This window comes from Bos grunniens, chromosome 8 (genome assembly GCF_055505025.1).
Source record: "Bos grunniens cultivar Pamir isolate PY7600 chromosome 8, Bosgru_T2T1.0, whole genome shotgun sequence".
Classification (NCBI taxonomy): domain Eukaryota; kingdom Metazoa; phylum Chordata; class Mammalia; order Artiodactyla; family Bovidae; genus Bos; species Bos grunniens.
This window is the reverse complement of record NC_141172.1, coordinates 84,290,259-84,311,743: the sequence shown is the minus strand read 5'-3', so window position 1 is coordinate 84,311,743 and position 21,485 is coordinate 84,290,259. Positions and strand designations below refer to the sequence as shown.

At 50.2% G+C, this 21,485-nt stretch overlaps 1 protein-coding gene across 13 annotated transcripts in view; it reads right to left on the bottom strand.

Moving 5' to 3' along the window:
• Positions 1-21,485, bottom strand: part of WNK2 (WNK lysine deficient protein kinase 2) — a 146,927-nt gene that overhangs the window by 65,693 nt on the left and 59,749 nt on the right. For 6 of the 13 annotated variants that reach the window (XM_086315616.1, XM_086315617.1, XM_086315618.1 and 3 more), the window contains exons 8-19: positions 19,064-19,346; positions 15,608-15,810; positions 13,007-13,162; positions 12,435-12,626; positions 10,382-10,936; positions 7,970-8,263; positions 7,360-7,409; positions 6,404-6,572; positions 6,201-6,317; positions 5,672-5,842; positions 5,356-5,401; positions 4,743-4,862 (exon numbers count right to left, since the gene is read on the bottom strand). In XM_086315616.1, coding sequence (XP_086171742.1) covers positions 4,743-4,862; positions 5,356-5,401; positions 5,672-5,842; positions 6,201-6,317; positions 6,404-6,572; positions 7,360-7,409; positions 7,970-8,263; positions 10,382-10,936; positions 12,435-12,626; positions 13,007-13,162; positions 15,608-15,810; positions 19,064-19,346 — 2,356 coding nt within the window. The remainder of the gene's footprint in view (positions 1-4,742; positions 4,863-5,355; positions 5,402-5,671; positions 5,843-6,200; positions 6,318-6,403; positions 6,573-7,359; positions 7,410-7,969; positions 8,264-10,381; positions 10,937-12,434; positions 12,627-13,006; positions 13,163-15,607; positions 15,811-19,063; positions 19,347-21,485) is intronic. The other 7 variants (XM_086315624.1, XM_086315621.1, XM_086315625.1 and 4 more) reach the window with 2 other exon arrangements.

Here is a 21,485-nt window from a genome sequence, read left to right as displayed (position 1 = left end):
GGAATTTTTCTCATATTGTCCTGCTTGATAATTTCAGTTGGATATCAGACAATGTAAAACTTGCCTTCTTGGGTACTGTATGAGTTTGTATTCCTAATAACATTCTTTGCCATGAGATGCAGTTAAGCTACTCTGGCTTGATCTTTTGATATCTTGCTCTTAAGATTTGTTCAGCAGGACAAGAACAAATTTTAATTTAGGGCTAATTATTCTCCATGACAGAGGCAAGGCCCTTGTCAGCCCTCTACCCAGTGGCCCTTGAATTATAAGTCCTTCCAGCTAACTGGTAGAAACAGACATTCCCTTACTATGAGTTATAGTAGCATTCCCTCTAATCCTTTGGAGTGGTTCATTTCCTGGCATTAGCTAGTTTCCTCACACACAGCACTCTGCAAAACAATCAAAAGGAATCCTCTATCAATCCAGAGACTTTCCTCTTTGTGCTCTCTCCTCTCCAAAACTCTACCCACAAACTCTTGCCCCTGGGCTTCCCAAGACTCTCAGGTCAGTCTCCTCATTATGGGAAATCTGCTGAGCTCTACCTGGGTCCCTCCCTCCCTGCTCTGGGATTGTGAAAACCTCAGTGCAGTCAGCTGAAATGATCATCGAGTGTTTTCAGTCTTGCAGGGATCAATGTCAGTCACTCCTTTATGTTCAAAGTCTTTAAAAAATATAGTTTCGTATATTTTGCATGCTTTTTCAGTTGTTTTAAGGGAAAATAAATCCAGTGTCTATTATCCAATGTGACCTAAAGTAAAAGTCTGAGGATCTCTTCTATTGTCTGTTCTTGTTGCTGCTTTTCTTTCATGCTATCTTGCCTCATTATCTGCCAGGTTACATACTTTCTTTCAATATATGTAAATTTTTTTTCACTTTTTAAATTATCATACAGTAAAATGGACTTCTTTAGCTGCAAAATTCTGAGAACTTCAGCATACATATATCCATATAATTACTACCATAATGCATAGCAATTCAATCATCCCTAAAAAACTTCCTTGTGTTATTATCCCTTTATACTCACATTCTCCCCCTATCTCTAACTCCTTGGAAACACTGATCTGGTATCTATAGTTTTTTTGAGAATGTCATTAAAAATAGGGTTATCCAGTATGCAGCTTTGAGACAGATTTCCTTCACTCAGGAAGGAAACAAACAATTTCAAAGCGCCATAGTCTGTTCTTCCAATCACCCACTGCAGGATATTTGGGTTGTTTCCAGTTTGGGCAATTATGCAAATGAACTGCTATAACCATTTACATATAAGTGTTTAGTAAACATGAGTTTTTATTTCTCCTTGGTAAAGATTGAGTAGTGAAATCGTTGTGTCATATACTGAGTATATCTTTGATTTTTAAAATATCCAACTAGATATTTTCCAGAATAGCTGTACCATTTTGCATTCCCACTAACATGAGATCCAGTTGCTCCATATCCACACAAAATTCAGTATTGTTAGTTTAGTCATTCTCACAAGTGTGTGATGATCCTTCACTATGGCTTTTATTTGCATTTCCCTGGTAGTCAATGACATTAATTTTTTTAAATGTGCTTAACTGCCATCCTTATATTCTCTTTAGGAAGTGTCTGTTCCAGTACATTGTCCGTTCTTCAGTTGAGCTGTTTTCTTAGGAGTTTTGAGAGTACTTTATTTATTTGGGGAACAAATACTAAGCTGAATATGTAACTTGCAATTATTTTCTCCCGGTCTGTAGATCATCTTTTCATTCTCTTAACAGCGGTTTTCACAGCACAAAAGAATTTACTTTGATGATGTCTGATTTATCCATTCTTCTTTTATGCGTTATGCTTTTGATGTTAGATCTAAAGACTCCCTTGGCACAGGTTGCAAAAGTTCTTCTCCAAAAATTATAATACAGTTTTATATTTTATGTTTGGATATACAATGAACTTTTAGTTAATTTTTGTATAAAGATGTCAGGCATAGGTCAAAGTTCAATTATTGCATGTGGATGAGCAACCAGTCCAACACCATTTGTTGAAAAGACTATCCTTTCTACATAAAATTGCTTTTGCATCCTTGTCAAAAAAGCAAATGGCTATATTTCTATGGATATATTTCTGGGCTTTATATTCTTTTTCACTGATCTATGTGTCAATTCTTTTGTTGATACCATACTTTCTAGGTTACTGTAACATTATAAGGTCTTAATATTGAGTAATATGATGCTTCCAACTTCATCTGCCTTTTTCAAAACTGCTTTAGCTATACCTTTGTACTTCCATATAAATTTTAGAGTCAGCCTGTTTGTATCTGCAAAAATTACCATTTGAATTTTTACTGGCATTCTATTAGATCTATATAACATTTTGGGAAGAATTGCTGAAATCTTTAAAAATTCTTTAAAACTCTACATTTTTACTGGTGAATCTTCTAATTCACAAACACAGTATGCTTCTCCATTTATTTAGATCGTCTCTAATCCATTTCATCATTACTTTATAGTTTTCACTATACAGATTCTATATATGTTTTGTTAAATTTAGAGCTATGTATCTTTTTATTTAGCTACTGTAAATAGTATTCTTTCAAAATATTATTTTTAATTGTTCACTGTCAGCATATAGGAACATAATTATTTTAGTTGTTGACTACATATCCTATGATCTTACTAAACTCTCTCATTGGTTCTCAGAGTTGTTTCTGTTTAGAATACTTGTGAATTTTTTCCACGTAAAATCATACTAGCTGCAGAGACAGTTTTATTTCTTCCTTTTCACTCCACATGACTTTAAAAATTTGTTTTGGCTATGCCAGCATAGCCAGATTTACTGCTGCACACGGGTTTTCTCTAGTTGCGTGAGTGGAGGCTACCCTGTAGTTGCAGGGTGTGGGCTGCTCACTGCAGTGGCTGCTCTTGCTGCAGAGCATGGGCTCTAGGCCCCCTGGGTTTCAGTAGTTGTGGTACATGGGCCTAGTGGCCTAGCAGCAAGTGGAATCTTCCCAGAACAGGGATTGAACCCGTGTCCCCTGCATTGGCACGTGGATTTCCACCCACTGGACTCCCAGTAAAGTCCTCAATCCACATGCCTTTTATTTCTGTTTCTTGTTCATCTGGAATCTAATATTTCTAGTGTGACGCTGAACAGAAATAGAGAGATTAAACATCTATGCCTTGATCCCCATAGAGGAATCACATTTCGCTTTTCATCACTAAACATGATATTAGCTATCAGTTTTCTGTAGATGCCCTTTATCGAGTTGAGGATTTTCCCTTTATCCCTAGCTTGCTGAGCATTTTTATCATGAATGGGTGTTGTATTTCTGTCAAATACTTTTTCCGTATCAACTGATATGATCGTGTACCTTTCCTTTTGTAAGGAAATGAGATTCCCTTTGACATTAACATGGTGAATTAGTTGATTCTTGAATATTGCCTTCCTAGGATATACTCTGCTTTGTTATGGCATATTCTTTTCATATTGCTAGAATTGACTTTTTAGCATTTTACTGAGTTTTTTTTTCCCTTCTATATCCTTGAAAGATTAGGATATCAGATAACATAGATAAGATTAGGATGTCAGATAACATAGATAAAAGTGACTGTCACTTTTTTTTTTTGTGGTACTGCCTTTATATAGTTTTGATATAAAGGCAATGCTGGCTTCATAAAACAATTTGAAAAGTGTTCCTTTCTCTTCAATTTTCTGGACTAGCCTGTAGAATTGGTGTTATTTCCTTTTTAAAATGTTTCATAGAATTCAACAGTGAAACTATCTGGGAGATATTTTTGATGCTAATTCAATCTTGTTAATAGGTATAGGAGTATTCAGGTGATCTATCCCATCTTGGATGAGTTTCAGTAGTTTGTGGCTTTCATAGTTAGTTTGTTTCAACTAAGTTGTCAAATAAATGTGTATAGGTTTGTTCAAAATAGTCCATGACTATGAATCCATGATCAGCATCTCTTTATGCAGGGTCTATAGTGATAGTGGTATTTTGTGTTTTTTTCTCTGTCAGTCTTACAAGAGACCAAACATATTTATTTTTTCCAAAGAATTCGTTTTTGGTTTCATTGTTTTTTCTATTGTTTTGTCTGTTTGGTTTCATTGTTTTTTCTATTGTTTATCTGTTTGGTTTCATTGTTTTTTCTATTGTTTCTATTGTTTTGTCTCAAATGTCACTGATTTCTGCTCTTACCTTTATTTCTTTCCTTCTGTTTGCTTTGGATTTTCTAGTTTTCCCTAACTTCTCAAGGTGAAAACTTGGGTTATTGATTTGAGACCTCTTTCTTCCTCTAAACATTTACTGTTATAAATTTCCCTTTAATTACTGTTTCAGCTGCACCTCACACATTTTAATACATTTTCATTCTTGTTCATATCAAAATGTTTTCTGATTTTCCTTGAGAATTTTTCCTGCAAAAACACTGGTAGGAAAGGGCAAGGGCAGAGACATTTTAGCATATACCTATGCAACCCACGTGCCTCAACTGCACTGTGACGGTAACTGACAGGCCCAAGCCCAAGTGCGACCTTGACTTCACTTATTTGGTGGACAACTGGGACAGGGATACAGACAAGGACGCAGCCCCACAGACTGCTCTGGGCGTTGGGTAACAGTGCAGGGTGGGGCTTTTGCACTTTGGCACACAGCACATGCTGGCAAAACATGAGCACAAGTCAAGTCAGGCTGAGGACCATGAGCTGACGTGGAGCAATATACAGGAAACAGACAGAATTATCAAGTAGGAAGGGTTGGGAGTTCTGGCGGCTCATACCTTGGCTGGTGTCTGGCTGCAGGGAGCTCAGAGGAAGTGGGGGAGAAGATTCGGGGGCCTCTACTGCTGGGTGCTCGGCCACCGGACAGATGATAAACCACCTCTTCCCAGTATGCAGGACTAAGAGGAAGGACAGAAGCAGCTGGTGAGAGTGAGTAGGTGACCCCTCGCCGCCAATACCAGACCTGATAATGGGGATTTGAGGAATTCATCTCACACCAGTGGGGAGGATGTGCAGCCCGCTCAGGGGGCTCCTCACTGGCATTAGAGGCTCTCATAAGTCCCCCCAGCATGGGCTTATTTCCAAGGTCACCGGAAGTACATCAGTGAAGTGGTAATGCTGGCTGGGGGACCAGCAGGGCAGTGAGTCCACATCATGCTCAGTCCCCACCCAGACCAGACATGGCTCTTCAGACAGGGCAGCTGTCCCCAGATGGGGACACGCTCACCATACACTCCAGCAACCCCCCAGTGTGATGGCCAAAACCCGTACAATATGCTCAGTGGGAGGCCCTTATCAAATGCCTACTGGAAGCAGAGAAAGGACAATGGCAGACATGACTCCTCCAAAGGCATGTCTGATTGGCAGGGACAGCCGTGAAGGGAGACATACCATTTTGCTGGTACACCGGGGCGTTTGCTTGGGATTGGCGATTCTCCTGAAAGAGGTGAAGGATCAGAACTCAGCCGACTGCATGGAACAAGAACTTCCTTCAGAGCACAACACTGTCTCAAATCCTCTAAGAGGCCTCAAGAGCTCGGACATTTTTAACTGGACAGAAGGCACCTACCCTCCCGGCCACCTCACCCAACACTGCATGGCATACAGGTTCCTCTAGCAGGCCACATCACAGCACTGTACTCGCAAAGCCTGGAGCTGGGGTATAAGTAGGCCCAGACCCTCCCAGGACCTCATAACAGGGACTTACCTCCCCAGCACCCAGGCCACAGGTGCTGAGGTGTGGCGGGCTCACCCCAGGGTCGGAGGCACGGTCCACATCTGTATCCTCACTGAGCATATCCTCTGCCTTGTCCATGACATCCTTCATCTGCTCAATGAATGTCTCCCGCTCGGCCTGCAGGATGAAGTCGTGCTCCACCTGCAACAACACATCAGCCCTGCTGGTGGGGCTGTGCCTCAGGCCACTGGCCGCACAGCGTCTTCATTGATGGATTTATTTGGTTTCTACTCTGGACTAAGCCAAGAGGGGAGACACGGCCACTGAGCTCAGTTGCCAACAGCAGGGCTACACAGTTCAGCAAGAAGCCACAGCAGGCCTCCACGTGATGCCCCAGTGCTATCAACAAGAGGCAGCCGCTGGCAGAGGTGGGAGGACAAGCAAGGCTGGCACCAGTACTCCCCTCAGTGGGGCTGGCATGCATGTGCCCAGCGACACAAGGAGACAGTCCCAGGGGAAGGGCCGTGGGCTCATCCAACAGGCATGACGACAGCCTCACCATGTAGGTAGCGATCTCGTCAGGCGCATCCCCATCCAGGTCAAACTTGAACGTCACCATCTTGTGGTTGTGTGTCTCCAACTGGCACTCCACCATCTTGTCGCCCGTGTTGCACACCTAAAGGACACTCAGGCAGTGAGGCCAGGGAGGACACTGTGCCCAGCCTACCCTGTCTTGCCGGCCTGCTCTGCCTGGCTACTCACGTTCAGGATGGTCAGTCGGGGCCGACTGGCCCTCTCCTGGCGGGAGCGCACACGCGTGGACCTGCGGTGATGTTTCCGGGCGGCCTTGCCTTCCAGCTTTCCCCCACCAAATGCACCTTCGCAGCTGTCACTCATCTCTCTTCCAGAAGGGACGTCAGAGCCTCCATAGCTACATGAAAACCAAGAATGTTACAGCACCCAGGGGAACCCAGCCTGCCTCACATGGGAAACTTGGCTTTCCAGAAAACCAACAGAAGCTTTACTGTCTGGGTGAGCTAGGTGGAAACCCCAGAGGGTCTAAAGCTGCCCATGTACAACAGAGGGACCCTGAGCCCACTGCCCCTCCTAACCCTGTAATATCTGGCCTGGACAGTGCTGGGGTCATATGGGGCATATGACCTTTCTGACCTAGGACCTAAGTCTTCTCAGCTCCTGACCTGTGAATCACACTTAATCAGCTCACAGTATATGTCAGGATTAAGACACAACCCACCCCATGCCTTGGTTCCCCCATCTGTTGAACAGCAATGGGAACACATCAACAAGGTGGAGCTACTGTGGCATTTGAGGAGAGTTTGCAGAGCACTGAGCTTGGTGCTGCCATGACCAGGAGGGTGGGACACAAGATCACTTCCTGTAACCAGCTCCCTCCCTAAACGCAACATTGGCCACGCCTGAGGTGCTGGGAGACCTGGGATGTGGGCCGGACTCTGCCCTGCTCTCCCAGCCTTCCACAGTCCCCGGACCTGGTGACTATCCATCCATAGCCTCTCCCTGCTCTCAGCACTGCACACCAGCACCAGGACCCGAAATACAACTGGGAGTATCTGACTACCAAACAACAGCAAGCACTGACAAACCCCCCAGAGGAGCTCCTTGAGGCTCCCCCAGCTCAGGCTTGGAAATGGGCGACATTGTTAGAAGATCTGACATACACGGGCAAAGTGTGCCATTACCTCTCACAGCTCTGAGGGAGGCTGGGCTGCTTGTCCTGTGAGGCCTGCTCCTGAAATAAAACCACGGAAAGGAGGCCAGGTCACATTCATTCCCCCGCGACACAGCCGCGTGCAGTCTGCCATCTCCCCACCATCACCGCCCAGCCCGCCACCCACTCCCTTCTGACTGCAGGGAGCAAATCACGTGCAGGCTGGCAGGAGCGAGGGATTTTATGTTTAACACTTAGAGCCAAGCAGATTCCTATAAGCTGGGGCCACCTCCTTTCCAAACATGTTAACCCACTTTGATCATCCCTACGAGGGAGCACATGGCCCAGGAAGAATTAGCACAGATTCTTCCCATCGCCTCCAAGAAAAGGACTCTGAATCCATGTGTAAAAATCAGGGTCTCCAGCTGGATGTGTGATTAAGGAAAATCCATCCAGGGACAGCAGAGGGAGAAGAACAGCACCCGTGGCTGTCCCTCGACACACACTTCCACCTTCCTGAGGGTATTCCTGACTTCTGGAGCTGAGCCGCAAGGTCACAGCACAGGAGGGCTGCAGTGAGGCTGGGGTCAGGAATCAGGGTGACGGACTGGGGGCTGAGCCCCTAGGGGAGGGCCACACACCTCGGGGGCTGGCTCCACCGTCAGCTGAACGGTCGGGCAGGGACCAGGGATCCCAGGCCCACTGGGCAGTGGCAGGTTAGCAGGCGGCAGGAGCGCAGCGGTCTGGACAGGCACGCTCTGAGGAGCTGCTATCACTGTGGGGGCCAGAGAGCCGGGGAGCTGAGGCAGGAGCTCAGGGACAGGAGGCAGCAGCACTTCCGGCAGAGGCGGGGAGAGAATGGCGGCAGGCGCAGGCACTGTGGCGACCTGGGTGGTGACATCCACAGCATATGTAGGCGGGTGGCCAAGCAGGATCTGAGGACACAGGGGACAGGGATGCGATTGGGGTGCGGGCCATCGCCTCCCCTGAAGGTCCTGGACCAAAGCAGGCGCTTCCATCACCCAAGGGAGTAAGCAAGTGATGAGGACGAACCTCCCCATGCACCCACACCCCACAGTCAAATCACAGCGTGTGTGTATGCAGATTTAGCAAAACCAAGGACAAGACACTCTCATGTCCCCATGGGTATAAAACCAGACCTAAAACCGCACTGCATCCATGAACCTCCAGCTGCTGTCAGGCTGAGAAGCTGAAGTGCGGCACACTTAGCACCTCTCTGGGCTCCCTGCCACCACCCTGCAGGGCCAGATCACGGTGCTACTCCGCCCCAGCCTCCTGTCAGGTCAAAGCCTGTGTTCCAATCCCAGCTGTGAGCAAGAGGGGCTGTGGACCTCAGCCTTCCATGGGGTGACTTAGAAACTGGGCCAGATTCCCTCCTGTTCCCTCTTTAAAGGCTCTCGGGGGAGAGGCTAAGACAGGTTGAAGGAGAGCCATGGCCTGAAACGGCCCTAGTTTGAGGTTTAGGTTGGGAATGGGAATGACCTGCTACAGGGCCTACAAGTATGAGACTGATCAGACATGTGGTATGTGGAGTGAGATGTGAAAGCCACAGCCTAGCTGTGGAACTTTCTCTCCTGGACAGGTGCCCCAGCCTGTCCTTTCTTGGCACAGGGAAGCCTCTGGGCAGCCAGCCTAGCTCATCAGTAAACTCCAGACCCTCTGTTGGCAAGACCACAGGGAGGCCACCAGGCCTGGGCAGTGACCTCTAAGCACCCACACCTTCTCCAGCTGCTAGCTAAGCAGACAACCCAGTGTCAGCAGTGTGCCGGGCCAGCTCACGGCGCAAGACACAGGCCCTGCAATGATACCACACACCCCCAGGCCTCCACTCAGCCCTTGGCTTTCCCCAGATGACCCTGAGCCCTGAGTCAGTATTACTCCAAGTAAGAGATCAGGGAGGTGGTCGCTCAGTCAGGGCACTGGACTGACGATGGGCCTCCTCACACTGGTTTTGAAACAAGCACCAGCCTATTGGGCAATGAAAATCACCCCTTCTCAAAATCAGGGACAAACATCCAGGAGAATCCATGCATACTTATGACAGTGCCTCATTCTAGAATGGATTCAGTGCAAAATGAGTTAGGGGGACACCTGGCCCCGTAGCACACTTTCAGTATGAATCTTCACAATGAAATCAAAAGGGCAGGAGCCTGAACTTAAAAGGCAAAGGACATGCCCACTGGCACATGGCCACTGAGGCTTAGAGCCAAGGCGGGGCCAAGTGGGAGGATCCCTAGGTAAGAGGCTCCCTAGGTAAGAGGATGCCCAGGTGAGAGCCCTGCCCCTAAGGTGAGAGCCCCAGGCCAGCTCCTCTCCACACAGGAGGCTGGGTAACAGGCTTATAGTTACAAAACGCGCATGGGCTGTGCAGGTGTGTGGAGCCACAGGGAGGTCCTCCCAGCCAGCAAGGGGTGTGTCTCTTCACTGGCAGCTCGACAAGCTGCCCATGGCCCTCATCTGGTTCTGAGACAGCATCCTTGTCTGCCATGACTACCTTAGGACCAGTGGCCCATGTACACTCAACACGGCCTAGGTCATCACCAACAGACCCCATCAGAACCCCATTTTCCTCATTTGCTGACTGCAGAGATGGGGGCTGTCCACCTACTTTCCTTTGGCAGGTAACAAGATAAGCAGTGTGAGCCTCTCCAGCACCCATGGAGGGGCTGACGTGGCTGCACCAAGACTGCCAACTCTATCCACGTGAGGGCAGATGCCACAATGCCCAGCATGGCCAGGGACCCTCCGCCCCCACAGACAGCTCCTCCAACACCTGGGAAGGAACCGACAGCGAAGCTTTTAGTCAGCCCAGTCCCCAAGGCTCCTAACACATGCTGGGAAGTAAGAAGAACATTAGACATTCCCCACAACGGGTGAGACGCTGCAGTCATGGGACAGCACTGCCTGCTTGCCCATTCCCACTCTGCTACCCAGGTGAAGGTCCTGAGAAGGAGCAGAGATCTGTGAGCCCCTTATGTGCTAAGGGGTCTCCCAGCGCCTGAAGGGTGGGCCCTGGCCAGCAGGTGGGTTACCTGGCTTCCAGCACTGGCAGCCGGAGCAGCCTGCTCCGGGAGGCGGGCAACACTTGGCTGGTGGGGCTGTGGCAGCACGGGGGGTGTCGGCTGGGGAGCGGCAGCCTGCACAGTCTGCGCTGCGTGGAGGGGAGAAGGCGGGACGTCGCTGGGCACCATCTGCGGAAAGGCCGCTGGGTACACGGGCTGCGCCGGGAGCTGGGCCACAGTGGGGTGAATAGACAGGGCGGCCACGCCCTGTGGGGCCACAGCCAGCAGAGGGATGGCGGTGGCAGTGGCCGCCACATTTGGCACGATGGTCTGGCACGGCACGGCCAGCGGTGCCCCAGCAGGGTGAGGCAGCTTGACTGTCTGCAGAGGCAGAGCCGGCGACGCAGGCAGGGGAGCGGGGGTGGCACTGAGTGGGAGGCTTGGCAAGATGACAGCTGGAGGGAAATACTGAGAGGGGGGAGGCACGGTGGGCCCACTGGTGGCTGGCAGGTCAGGAAGGGCTGTGGGGAGGTTGTCAACTGTGGCCAGTGGAGCGATGGGGGGGACAACAGGAAGTGGAGGCATCTGAAAGAGAACAAGCACGTCAGGACTGGGCCCTGCCGGCAGCACCCTGCACTGGTGAGAGGGGCCACATCACCCCACCAGGACCCGGCCCTGCCAGCAGCACCCTGCACTGGTGAGAGGGGCCACATCACTCCCAGCTTCTGCCCCCAAGACACTTTTCGTGTAGCTGCTGTGGAAGGGAACCAAAACATAAACCCAATTTAAACAAAACCAAGTGTATACGACACTTAAACAGAAGGAAAGACAGGAGGCCTTAGAAGGGTGTGGGATATAGACACGACCTTCAGGATGGCCCCCATTTAGCACTACCTCAGAGTCTCAGGCTGGACCACTCTTCTTGGTTACTGCAAGGATACTGGGGGTCATAATAGTGACCATCAGATACCCAGCTTTGGCATGTTCTCATTCAGAAGTACCAGGACTGTCCAAGCTACCAGACTGGCTCCAAATATCTGAAACTACTTTGGCTGATTCCCTCTAATCTGTGTAAATTCACAATGAGACCAAGTCATTCTTTGACAAGTCATCTGAAAAAAAGCAAATCTTCCAGCCTCTCCTTGCTGGCTGAATGCCCCTGTGCCATGCGGCCTGGGAGAGAACGGCATGTCAAAACAGCAGAGCGCCAGAACCTTCTGTGTCTGGTCTTCCATCCTGGAGACATCTCGTGGATTTTGCACTTGAAACATTTCAGCAGATTCTCTGACAGTTCTAAACTAAAGCCTTTCTGGTTATAGACACATGAGCATCACACAACATGTACCTTTGTGCAGTTATAAGACAGAAAATATGCAAATTGACCTCTGTGTATTTGAAAAGCTACTAAATGCCACGACCACTGGGAGCAAGGTGTTGGATTAACTAGATGCTGAAAGTGACTCCAGTGTAGGAGTGATGAGGACAAGGCAGGTGACAGGCAACAGCTGACATGAAAGCACCTTGTGAGGGGTGCCTGCAAACCGTAGGAACACTCACATCCTCCCTACAAAGAAGCACTTCCCATCCCAGCCCCGTCAACACGCAACAATGGGACCCATGAAATGAAACCCATCCTGCGGTCAAGATTCACTAGAAACATGCATGACCACCGAAAGCATTAGCCTGAGCAAGAGCACCCAAGTATCAATCACGTGCTATCACATGATACTGGTCACATGACACTCCCCAAAAAGACAGTCCAATCTCTGCAGCTGGCAAGCTGCTCAGCTGTCTACTGGACCCCCAAGAATCCATGGTCCACACAGCCTCAGGTAGCTCCATGGAAAACAGTGACCCAAGCTTTGTGCTCACAGCTCCATCCTGGCTCTTCTGGCCTAACTCTGGACTAAACCTTTCCCAATCTTGGATGCATCTGGGGCAGAAGTCAAAGGCAGAACACACCAGCCCAGCTGTCTTGTCACCAGGGAGTGTTTCCTGAGGCACCCACGTGCCCTGAGGACAAGGACTGGCCAACCAGGCTGGGGGAGCAGGCCAGGCTGGAGAGCAGGGGACAGAGAGGTACCTGCGGGGGGATCTGAGCTAGTGGCTGCAGGGGCGCCGGAGGCATCTGGAGGGGCTTCAGCTGAGCAGGGGCCACCACCTGGGAGGCTGGAGCCAGGTACGGAGGCAGGTGGGAGGGCGCTGGCTGCAGAGGGCCCACGGGTTGTGGGGCCAGGACCTGCGGCAAGGGTACCGGCTGGGCCAGGAGAGAAGGCTAGAAAGAGAGAGGGGCTCCTCTTAGATCAATGTCCTCCTGAGATACATACTTAGACACAACACACATGCACACATACCCACAGTGACACACGTTCAAACATCCAGCCTGGAGCCCAGGACACACAGATCTGAGAGGACCACTCTGTGGAATGAGGGCCTTCCAAATGCTGTGTAACCCTCAGCTCCACAGATACAAGAGACCCATCCCCACTTCCATCCACACCCCAGGCCCTGGGGAACTGCAGAGAAGGAGCACAGGGGGCCTGGACCTGCCAGGAGGTTCACAGGCCCTGGGCTCAGGCCAGCCAAGATGGACAGGCAGGGCCTGGGGAGACCAAGACACCCATGGCACCCAAAAGGAGGGCAGCCAGCACTCACCTGGTGGGCGGGGGCTGTGGGCTGGCCTGGGCCTGTCGGCACAGGGGCACTGGGCGGTGGCAGTACAGGGGCGAAGCTCATGGCTGGCTCTGGGAAAGGCTGCTGTGGGAGCGGAGGGCGGGCGGGGGGTGGGACAGAGCCCACCGACAGGCCAGGCTGCAGAGAACACACAGAGCCATGCTCAGCAGCTGCCATAAGGCCCGCCACCAAGCACACACTCACCATCTTCAGGGACCCACCTCTCATTCCCTATGTCTGCCATCCTGCCAGGGACACTTTCCTAGGAACAAGATTCAGCAGAAGCAAGATGTGATGGCCCCAAAACCTCCCAACCAGGGAATGTGCTAGAATTTCAATTCCACAGAGTATCATGCAACCAAGAGATTTGTGGAACCTTGGAAAACACTTGTGATGGCATTAACTGAGGGAAAGATAAACATGCACACATCTCTCATTTATAGAGCTGAATAAAAGGTGTACATGCAGATATATTCACAAACAGAATATGGAAACATGGGGATAAAAAGCGGGACAGAGCCAGAGAGAAGGGTGTTCTGCAGAGCTGCGAGTCTCCCATGACTCGCCATCAGAAGAGAAATGAGGCCACAGATGTGAGCCTTCAGCACCAGGCAAAGCATAGACACGGAATGGGAAAGTCAGAAATATGAGCGCTGGATGCTTGATGCTGCTAACTTGCTCCTTTTTAGGTACAATAATGGTCCTGGGCTTTGTTTTCAGAGTCTTGATCCTGTAGAGATATAGATGGAAATATCTTGGGGGCAAAATATCCTTCTGTCTAGGATTTACTTCAAAATACTGGGGGTGCGAGCAGGTGAGAGCTATGGAAAAAAACACAGAGATGACTTCTGAAGCTGAGAACACATTGACATCAGAAGCTTCTCTCACTTGAGGTTTTCTAGATGAAACAGGTGACCATCATTTCCAAAACCATTATCACTCACTTCATCTTTCACAGTAAATGCTGTATGAAAAGCAGCGTGGGGTAGGATGGAATCTCTCCTTTGCATTTACTTGAAGCCACAGGGCAGAATGAGTCACCTGCGCACATGTTCCCAGAGCCACAGTCCCTGGCCCAGTGGGAGTCAGGCGCTCAGGCAGCCCGGAAGCCTCAGAGAAGCAGCTTGTATTCCTGACTCCACCGGCTGTGCCCTTCCTTCCCTGGGTCCTAGGGGCACATTACTATGGCAACACTCCCCAGGAACCCTCGGTGCACTCGGGGGACCCCTTCTGTCCAAGGTGTTTCTGCATAAATCGGCAAGAGATGGGAGAGAGCACCCCAGCCAATGTCAGGTGCTTCCTGGCCTGGCCCCCAACTTCCCTGTGCTCGGGCATCCTGTGAGCCAAACCCGCAGGAAACATGCAGCACTGCAGAGACCCGGGTAAAGAACACACTGTGTGACCTGCCCTAGAGGGAATGAGGGCCTGTGGATGGGTCTGGCTCAGCCCCGGCATGGGCAACCTAAAGCCAAGAACCACTGCTCTGAGCAGTGAACTCTTCTTGCTGTAAAATCATATTTCACTTAATTTTGTGAAACAGGGCAAATTGCAAAATGCAAATTGGAAATGAATCCTGGGCTCCGGTTAGCAGAGGCAAATGCTTCAGCTGTTTTTCCAAGGGGACTTTTCTGAGCCTGAGCAGACAGGAGGGGAGGGAAGAGAGACAGAGGTGGCTGGAAAGGCTGGCACCTGGCACTCAGGGAGCCCCAAAAGGCAGCCACAGTGCGAGAGCACATGATCGAAAGGACACGCAAAAGCGAGGAAGTGAGGGCGCGTCTGGGCGCCGCGGTAACCGAGGACCCGGCAGGAGAGGCTCCTCGGGCAGAGGCTCCTGGGCCTGAGGAGCATCTAAATCTCCCTGTGGACCCCTCTCCACAGCCCAGCTCAAGGGCAACTTCTCTGGGACTGACTGATTGGGGACTGGGAGACAAGCAATTGTTCTGCTTTCTTCGGCATTAGAAAAAAATCAAAATAAAACAATAAATGAAATGTGACTCCCTCATCTAACAATTTCCATCTCATCTAACAGCCTTAGGTTTTCCATATCTTACAAATGTTTCCACAGGCATAAGCATGAGGCCCTTTCAATCCCACTTCTGAAATATCACTAAAAACATTTCATATGATTTGGTTATTTCCATACCTCTAACTTTTAACGGCTGTATAATAAGCAGAGGAGAAATGCCGGGAGGTACTTAACACTCTCTCAGTGAAGCTGGACACTGAGACAAAGTCAAAGATCTCAGTGCTATAAATGATGCTTTTCCATCGCCTTTGCAACAGTCAGAAGTAACTTTTCAGGTCCAGCGTATAGGGCAGGACCTCACCAGCTTTATCGCAGCTTTGTATGTACGGGTGTCACTGGGCTCTGTTTTCAGGATTTTCTCATCTAGCAGGTCTTTGAGGGTACATCACAGGCTGCTCCAGCCTGCAGCCCTGCAGTTACCAGCAAGGATGGACCTCCTGCAGGCCCACTTTTGCATGGTTCCCAACTGACAACAGGCCAGCACAGACTGAATGAACCATCACAGACTCTAGGCCATGTGGGCCAGAACATTGGCCAGAAAGGTTGGGCTGACTCACCGTGGCAGGCTGCTGGTAGGCCCCTAGGGAGGGCAGGCTATGTGGCAGGACGGGCCCATCACTCACGCTCACAGGGGGGCTGCACACACACTGGGAGGCGGGTGGTGCTCCGTCTGCCAGCGACCCCAGCACAACACTCTGCTGGCTACTCTGCGAGTCTGAATACACCGTTGAGCCCTGGCCACTGTCGAACGTGCTGTCCGCTGGGGAGGGAGGAAAAAAGCATGGCTCAAAGCAGGCACCTCCAAACTTCACCCCCACAGCACGTCGCACAAGTCCCAGGGAACGCAAACGTGGGACAGCTTGTCCGTGTGTTTTCTTCTGTAAAATAAGACTTGATTGCATTTGCAGATCACAAACATAATAAACGTGCATCATTTTAAACAATCACCTATACAAAGGCTATAACTGCACCACCCGGAAATGGCCCTGGGAGCCCGTACCCCACACTGCCTGACACCTGTTGGTTCTCACGATGGACTACCACAGATCCCAGATGGGCAACTCACACCATCCTCTGTAGGCAGGCCGGCCACCTCCACCAGCTTACAGAGAGGGACCTCACCTGCCACCTGCCCTGGCCCTGAAAGTGGGCGCTTTCAGTTCTTCAAAGGTAGAAGATCGAATGTCCAAGTTAGGAAAAGCTGCAGTCATGTGGAGGAAATAATTACCAGCTGTGTTTTATAGGGGGAGAGGGCCCTGACCACCTCCATTCACCACAGCAAAGAGCCTGAATTAGGAAGACTTAGGTCCAAATCTAACCCCTCAGTTCACAGGCTCAAGTCTAAAGTGGCTGGAAAATGGGGGCTGACAAGGCCTGTGCCCTACAGGGAGGCCATGAGCGGAGGACTCAAAGGCTCTGCAGCCTCCAGAGAGCCTCCCAAGAGGCCAGCCTCACCCAAGGTAAGCCTAGACTGGCCTGTCAAACCCAGCCTAGGTGGAGCTGCCTGTACAAGGTGGCACAGACAGGACCGCCATGGCCCACAGGCTGGTCTCACCAAGACACACCTGGGAGGAGAGGGCACCTGCATGGTCGTGCCAGGCAAGAATGAAGAGCAGAAACCCGTTTGAAGTGGCGTTTTTGTTTTACTGCCTCCGGATTCCAAAAGCTACGTAAACATTAGGATTTGCCATCCATGAACACCAAGCTACTTCTACAGGACGCCTTTCGGTGTGAGTTTTAACTTTCAATTTTCACCTTAAACAAATAAAGTAAAGAGAACGCTTGTTGGCTTTACAACAAAATAATTTTTCCCGAGAGCTGAGCAGAACTTATTTTGACCCAGGAAGACTTACGAATGGTGAGGTTTGATTGTGAAAAACCAATGAAACACGTGGCTCTGATTTCTGATGAGGGGGCCAGCAGTCATCGTTACTTAGAGAGAGAGAGAGAGACAGAAACAGAGGCCAGGTGTGTGCATATGCTAAATGGGGAGTGTGGGCCATGAAAGAAAGATGAGACAGAGAAAGTGCACGAGAGTGAACGCGACCAATTTCAAGTAGGGTGATTTTAACCATATAAGTGACATTTTACATTTCTAAGTGAATGTGTTTATTTGTATAATAAAAATTACTTTAAAAAATCATTTCTAAGCTATTGAAAACTTGTGTTCTCACAGTCACTGACGCTGGCTTGAGCTTGATCTGGACTGTGGTGGGTAGCTTACAGAACGCACAGTGGGAAGTTATCTGATACTCGCTGCACCTTCTGATATATGAAAGCCTGTGTGCCCATCTTGCTACCTAAGACCAGGTCCTCTACAGTGGTGTGTGTGCTGCTTGGTGTCCCCACTAGTTGATCTTTATGAAGCCAGAGTGGTCCAGCCGACCACAGGCACTGCGGCCAGAGGGACAGCTGAGCGCAGGCTTTCTGCTCTGACCCAGAGCAAGGTGCAGAAGAGCATGCACAGGATGCTGGACTGTGGATTACAGGGAGACACGGTGCGTGTGCACGCTCCACGTGCGTGTGTCCAGAGGCTGTCTGGAAGGTGTAATCTCTGGAAGTGAAAGTTAAAAGACATTTAACATCAGTGACCTCCAGGGAAGAAAATTAACTGGCTTGTACTGTATATCCTCTTGGATTTTCTAAATTGTATACAATGTGACTATATTATCTACTTTAAAAAAAAAGATTGGGTTGGCCATAAACTTTGGGCTTTTCTGTGCGATGTCTTGGAAAAACCCAAGCAAACCTGTAGGCCAACCCAATACAATAAATGGGTAAAGATGTTTTTGAAAACTACGGCCATGACATGAAGCACATTCTTCACTCTTAGTCAGGAAGCGGATCCGTGTGCAGACACAACATCCACTATAAACTCATCTGTCGATTCATGTCTGTGCAGCAGGTCAAGCCTGTATCATGACATCTTACCACAGCACAGCCTATTCTAGGTCCCAGACTGTATCCCTGCAAAGTTTAACAAAAGAAGATTTCTTAATTCCTGTCCTAAAAATTGTCCAACCAAAAATTATGTTCTCAAAGTATGTAGTGGTATGCCAGGTGTGGAAAGCTTTTTCCTACAAAAAGTTTATACTTGTGAATTAATTTTTTGGTTTATCAGAAAATGTAGTAATGATGTAACAACTCTATCCTCCAAAGCAAACTTGAGCAGGGAGGAGACAAGTAGACAGTTGGCAACTCGTCTTAAAGTGATGGCCAGCAGCTGGTTTGAATTTAAACAGCCTACTTTGAAGAACGTTTAGCTATTCTACTGATAAAGAAAGGATGTAACTATTAAATAAACAGACTATTTTGGTCTTTCCACACAAAAACACCTAAAATAGTGACCTGGAAGGGCGGCTCAGCTCTCCATGCTTATTCACAGAACAGACAGAAAAGGCTACATCCTCCATCCATGGCTCACAGCTGAATTTTGAAGATACTGAGGGTAAAGGCAGAATTTCTACTCAGACTTAAAGATGACACTGGATTCTCCCTTCCAGTGGTCTGAGATGAAGCCAGGTATAAAGTAATTCTCACCAATCCATCGGTGACATTCCCTGGGAAACACTAAAGGGCACAAGAAGGGAGGTAACCTTGGGGACGGATAATCCAAGCAGGAAAACTCACAACCAAGACCACAGCACGACTGGAGGCTGTAGCCACTGGCAGCCTCAGAACCACAGCACGTGGCTCCGATGCCTCCACCGGTCAGGGAATCCAGGGTGGAGGTATGGCCCTCAGGTGCCCTGTGAGGCTGGGCTGAGAGCCTCCAGAGGGGATAAGTAGCTGAACTGAGTCAGCTCCAGCCCCGATGGCTCAGTTCTGAGTCTGCCCTGGGAAGCCAGACTTCAGGGAGCCTCTGGTCACAGATCTCTTTGCCACATGGGGATGCCTCCCAGGGGAATTCCTCCCTGGAGAAATGCTTGCCCACACCGATCATTCATACCCACAGGTGGGTTAGAGGGACGGGTGGTGCAGGGGGAGGGGGCGCCTGGAGAGGCAGCACTCACAGGCCAGGGAGGTGGCGCTGGCCGGCAGCGCAGGGGTGAGGAGGTGCTGGTCGGCCTCGGGCTCCTCGGACTCTGGCAGCCCGGCCTGTGAGTGGTAGGTCACCTGGACCTGCAGGGGCGTGGGTGGGCCCCTGGCCTTGTCAGGGCTGCCGAGGTCCCGCTGCTCCTGGGGCTGCAGCGCTGGCCAGATCCTCTTTCGCCGCCACTGGATCAATGCCACACGGTCACGGATGGACTTGGCCACAATCTTCACGTCACTCTCATGGAAAAATCCTGACTCAATCTGCAAAGGAAATCTCCATGTCATTACTGGGACCAGCTCCAGCTGCACACCCCACTTCCAGGGGACCCTGCCATCTGCACGGCTACCTCCTGCCTGAGGAGTCTCTGCCCTAGGTCCCCTCCCAGGGTCCCTCACCCTCATAACCACGTTTACCAATCATCCCTGTCATGGACACTCTCCTCATCCCGGAAGTGAACGTCCTCCCACCACTGACTGTAGATCCACGGGGAGACTGACCATCTAAACCTACAATAATCCAGCTCCTGGGTCTGTGGCAACACAGCCGATGCTCGTAACCACGGGCCAGGTGTGTGAGGGGAAGGGCGATCCCAATCTGCCTCTGGCAGGGCCAGAACACAGGGCAGACTCCCACCGGCTGGACCCCAGGGCTTTCCTGGAGCCCCTCCCTCAGGCTGGCCAAGGGCAGGAAGGAGGTCCGGGCTGCATCTGTGTGCTCAGGGACAGGTACAAGGAGCCTCAGCCGACACTGTCCTCAGTGTCATCCTGGGCACTCTCCGAGAAACCACAGAGGCTGGAGAAAAGAGGTACATTTAGTAACAAGAGACCAAGAAGGTGTCATGCCTAGCAAAACTCTGAACCCAATTCACCCAACAGAGCATTTGAGAGCATCTGTAAAGGAGTCAACAATCTCAAGGAAACATCATGGTGCCCTCTGAGAATACCTGTGGCAAAACCAGGAAACAGCGGCAGCCAGGCTCCTCCCCAACACTGTGGGATTCCCCACGTGAAAAGAGAAAACAAAAAAACAGAGCCTGTGGCGCTGGGTGGGAATGGTGTGAACTCACAGTTTTCAAAGTACAATAGACACAAACACACCAGATGTAGATGTGAGCACATACAACACACGGTGTAGTGCCTGCTTCTGAACCACCCACGGAGTGGGCCGGGGGCAACGACAGCCAAGTGGAGCCCAGCTGCCGTGACAGTGCAGGGCTCCCCATGAGACGGCAGGTTCAGGCTTGCGGGGAAAGGGCGGGGGAGTCGGACATCTCACTGTGCCTGAAATCGAGGACATGCTGGGAAGACGACAGACAGCAGGACAACACGGAAGCCAGCGTCCAAGGCCTCCTACTGGCTGAATCTGGGGCACTCTGAGCACTAAAATAAAGTGACACCATGATGGTTTGAAGGACATGTCCACAAACGCACACAGGAGAAACAAAACTGATCTGTGGGGGCAGAAGTGCTCGGTTTGCTGCCAATATGAGGTTACACAATGGACTGCCACATACATGCAGCTTGTCTCTCTGCCTCTCAGCCCTCTCGGCCTCTGTCTCTCTGTGCCGCTCTGTCTCTGTGTCCGTCTTTCTCTTTCTCCATCTGTCTCTCTGCCTCTGTCTCTCTCTCTCTCTCAGTCTGTTTCTCCCTTTATTTCTTTCCCTCCTGTGGATCACTCTCCCGTGAAGCCACTCTTGCCATGAGGCATCACTGGACAGCTCCAGACCCTTGGTGGGCAGGGCTGCTCTTGGGATTCTGACAGCTGAGGCAGCTGTGAGCAAAGTCCCCATGTGTGGGAAACAGACACGAATATATTCAGGGTGCTCAGACGGTAAAGAATCTACCTGCAGTGCAGGAGACCCGGGTTCGATCCCTGGATTGGGAAGATCCCCTGGAGAAGGAAATGGCAACCCACTCCAGTATCCTTGCCTGGAAAATCTCACAGAGGAGCCTGATGGGCTGCAGTCCATGGGGTCGCAAAGAGTCGGGCACAACTGAGCAACAAACACTAACTAAAGTCATCTGGAACAGACCTGTCCTGCATTTGCCACTTCCCTCTAAGTTTGTGATTACTTCAAAAGACTCCTGTCAGAAGACAACTCCATTGGACAGAATGAACTGTGCAGACGTCCACCCTGAGGCTCCCACCAGGCTCAGCCCAGGACGGCGGAGGTGCAAGCAGGTCTGTGCCCACAGCCGGGACTCGCTGAAGAGGCCGAGAAGGTTCCGCGCCCACCCTCAGTGTTACCCTCATGGCCAACCTGACCAGAGGCCGCTGAAAAGAAGGCATCCCACAGACGCACCTGCCTTCCATTTCTATTTTCTGCCCATGACCCATTTTTCCTTACGTCTCCATTTTCACAGTCACCACCCAGTGATCCTCTCCAAAGTGTTCCTTCT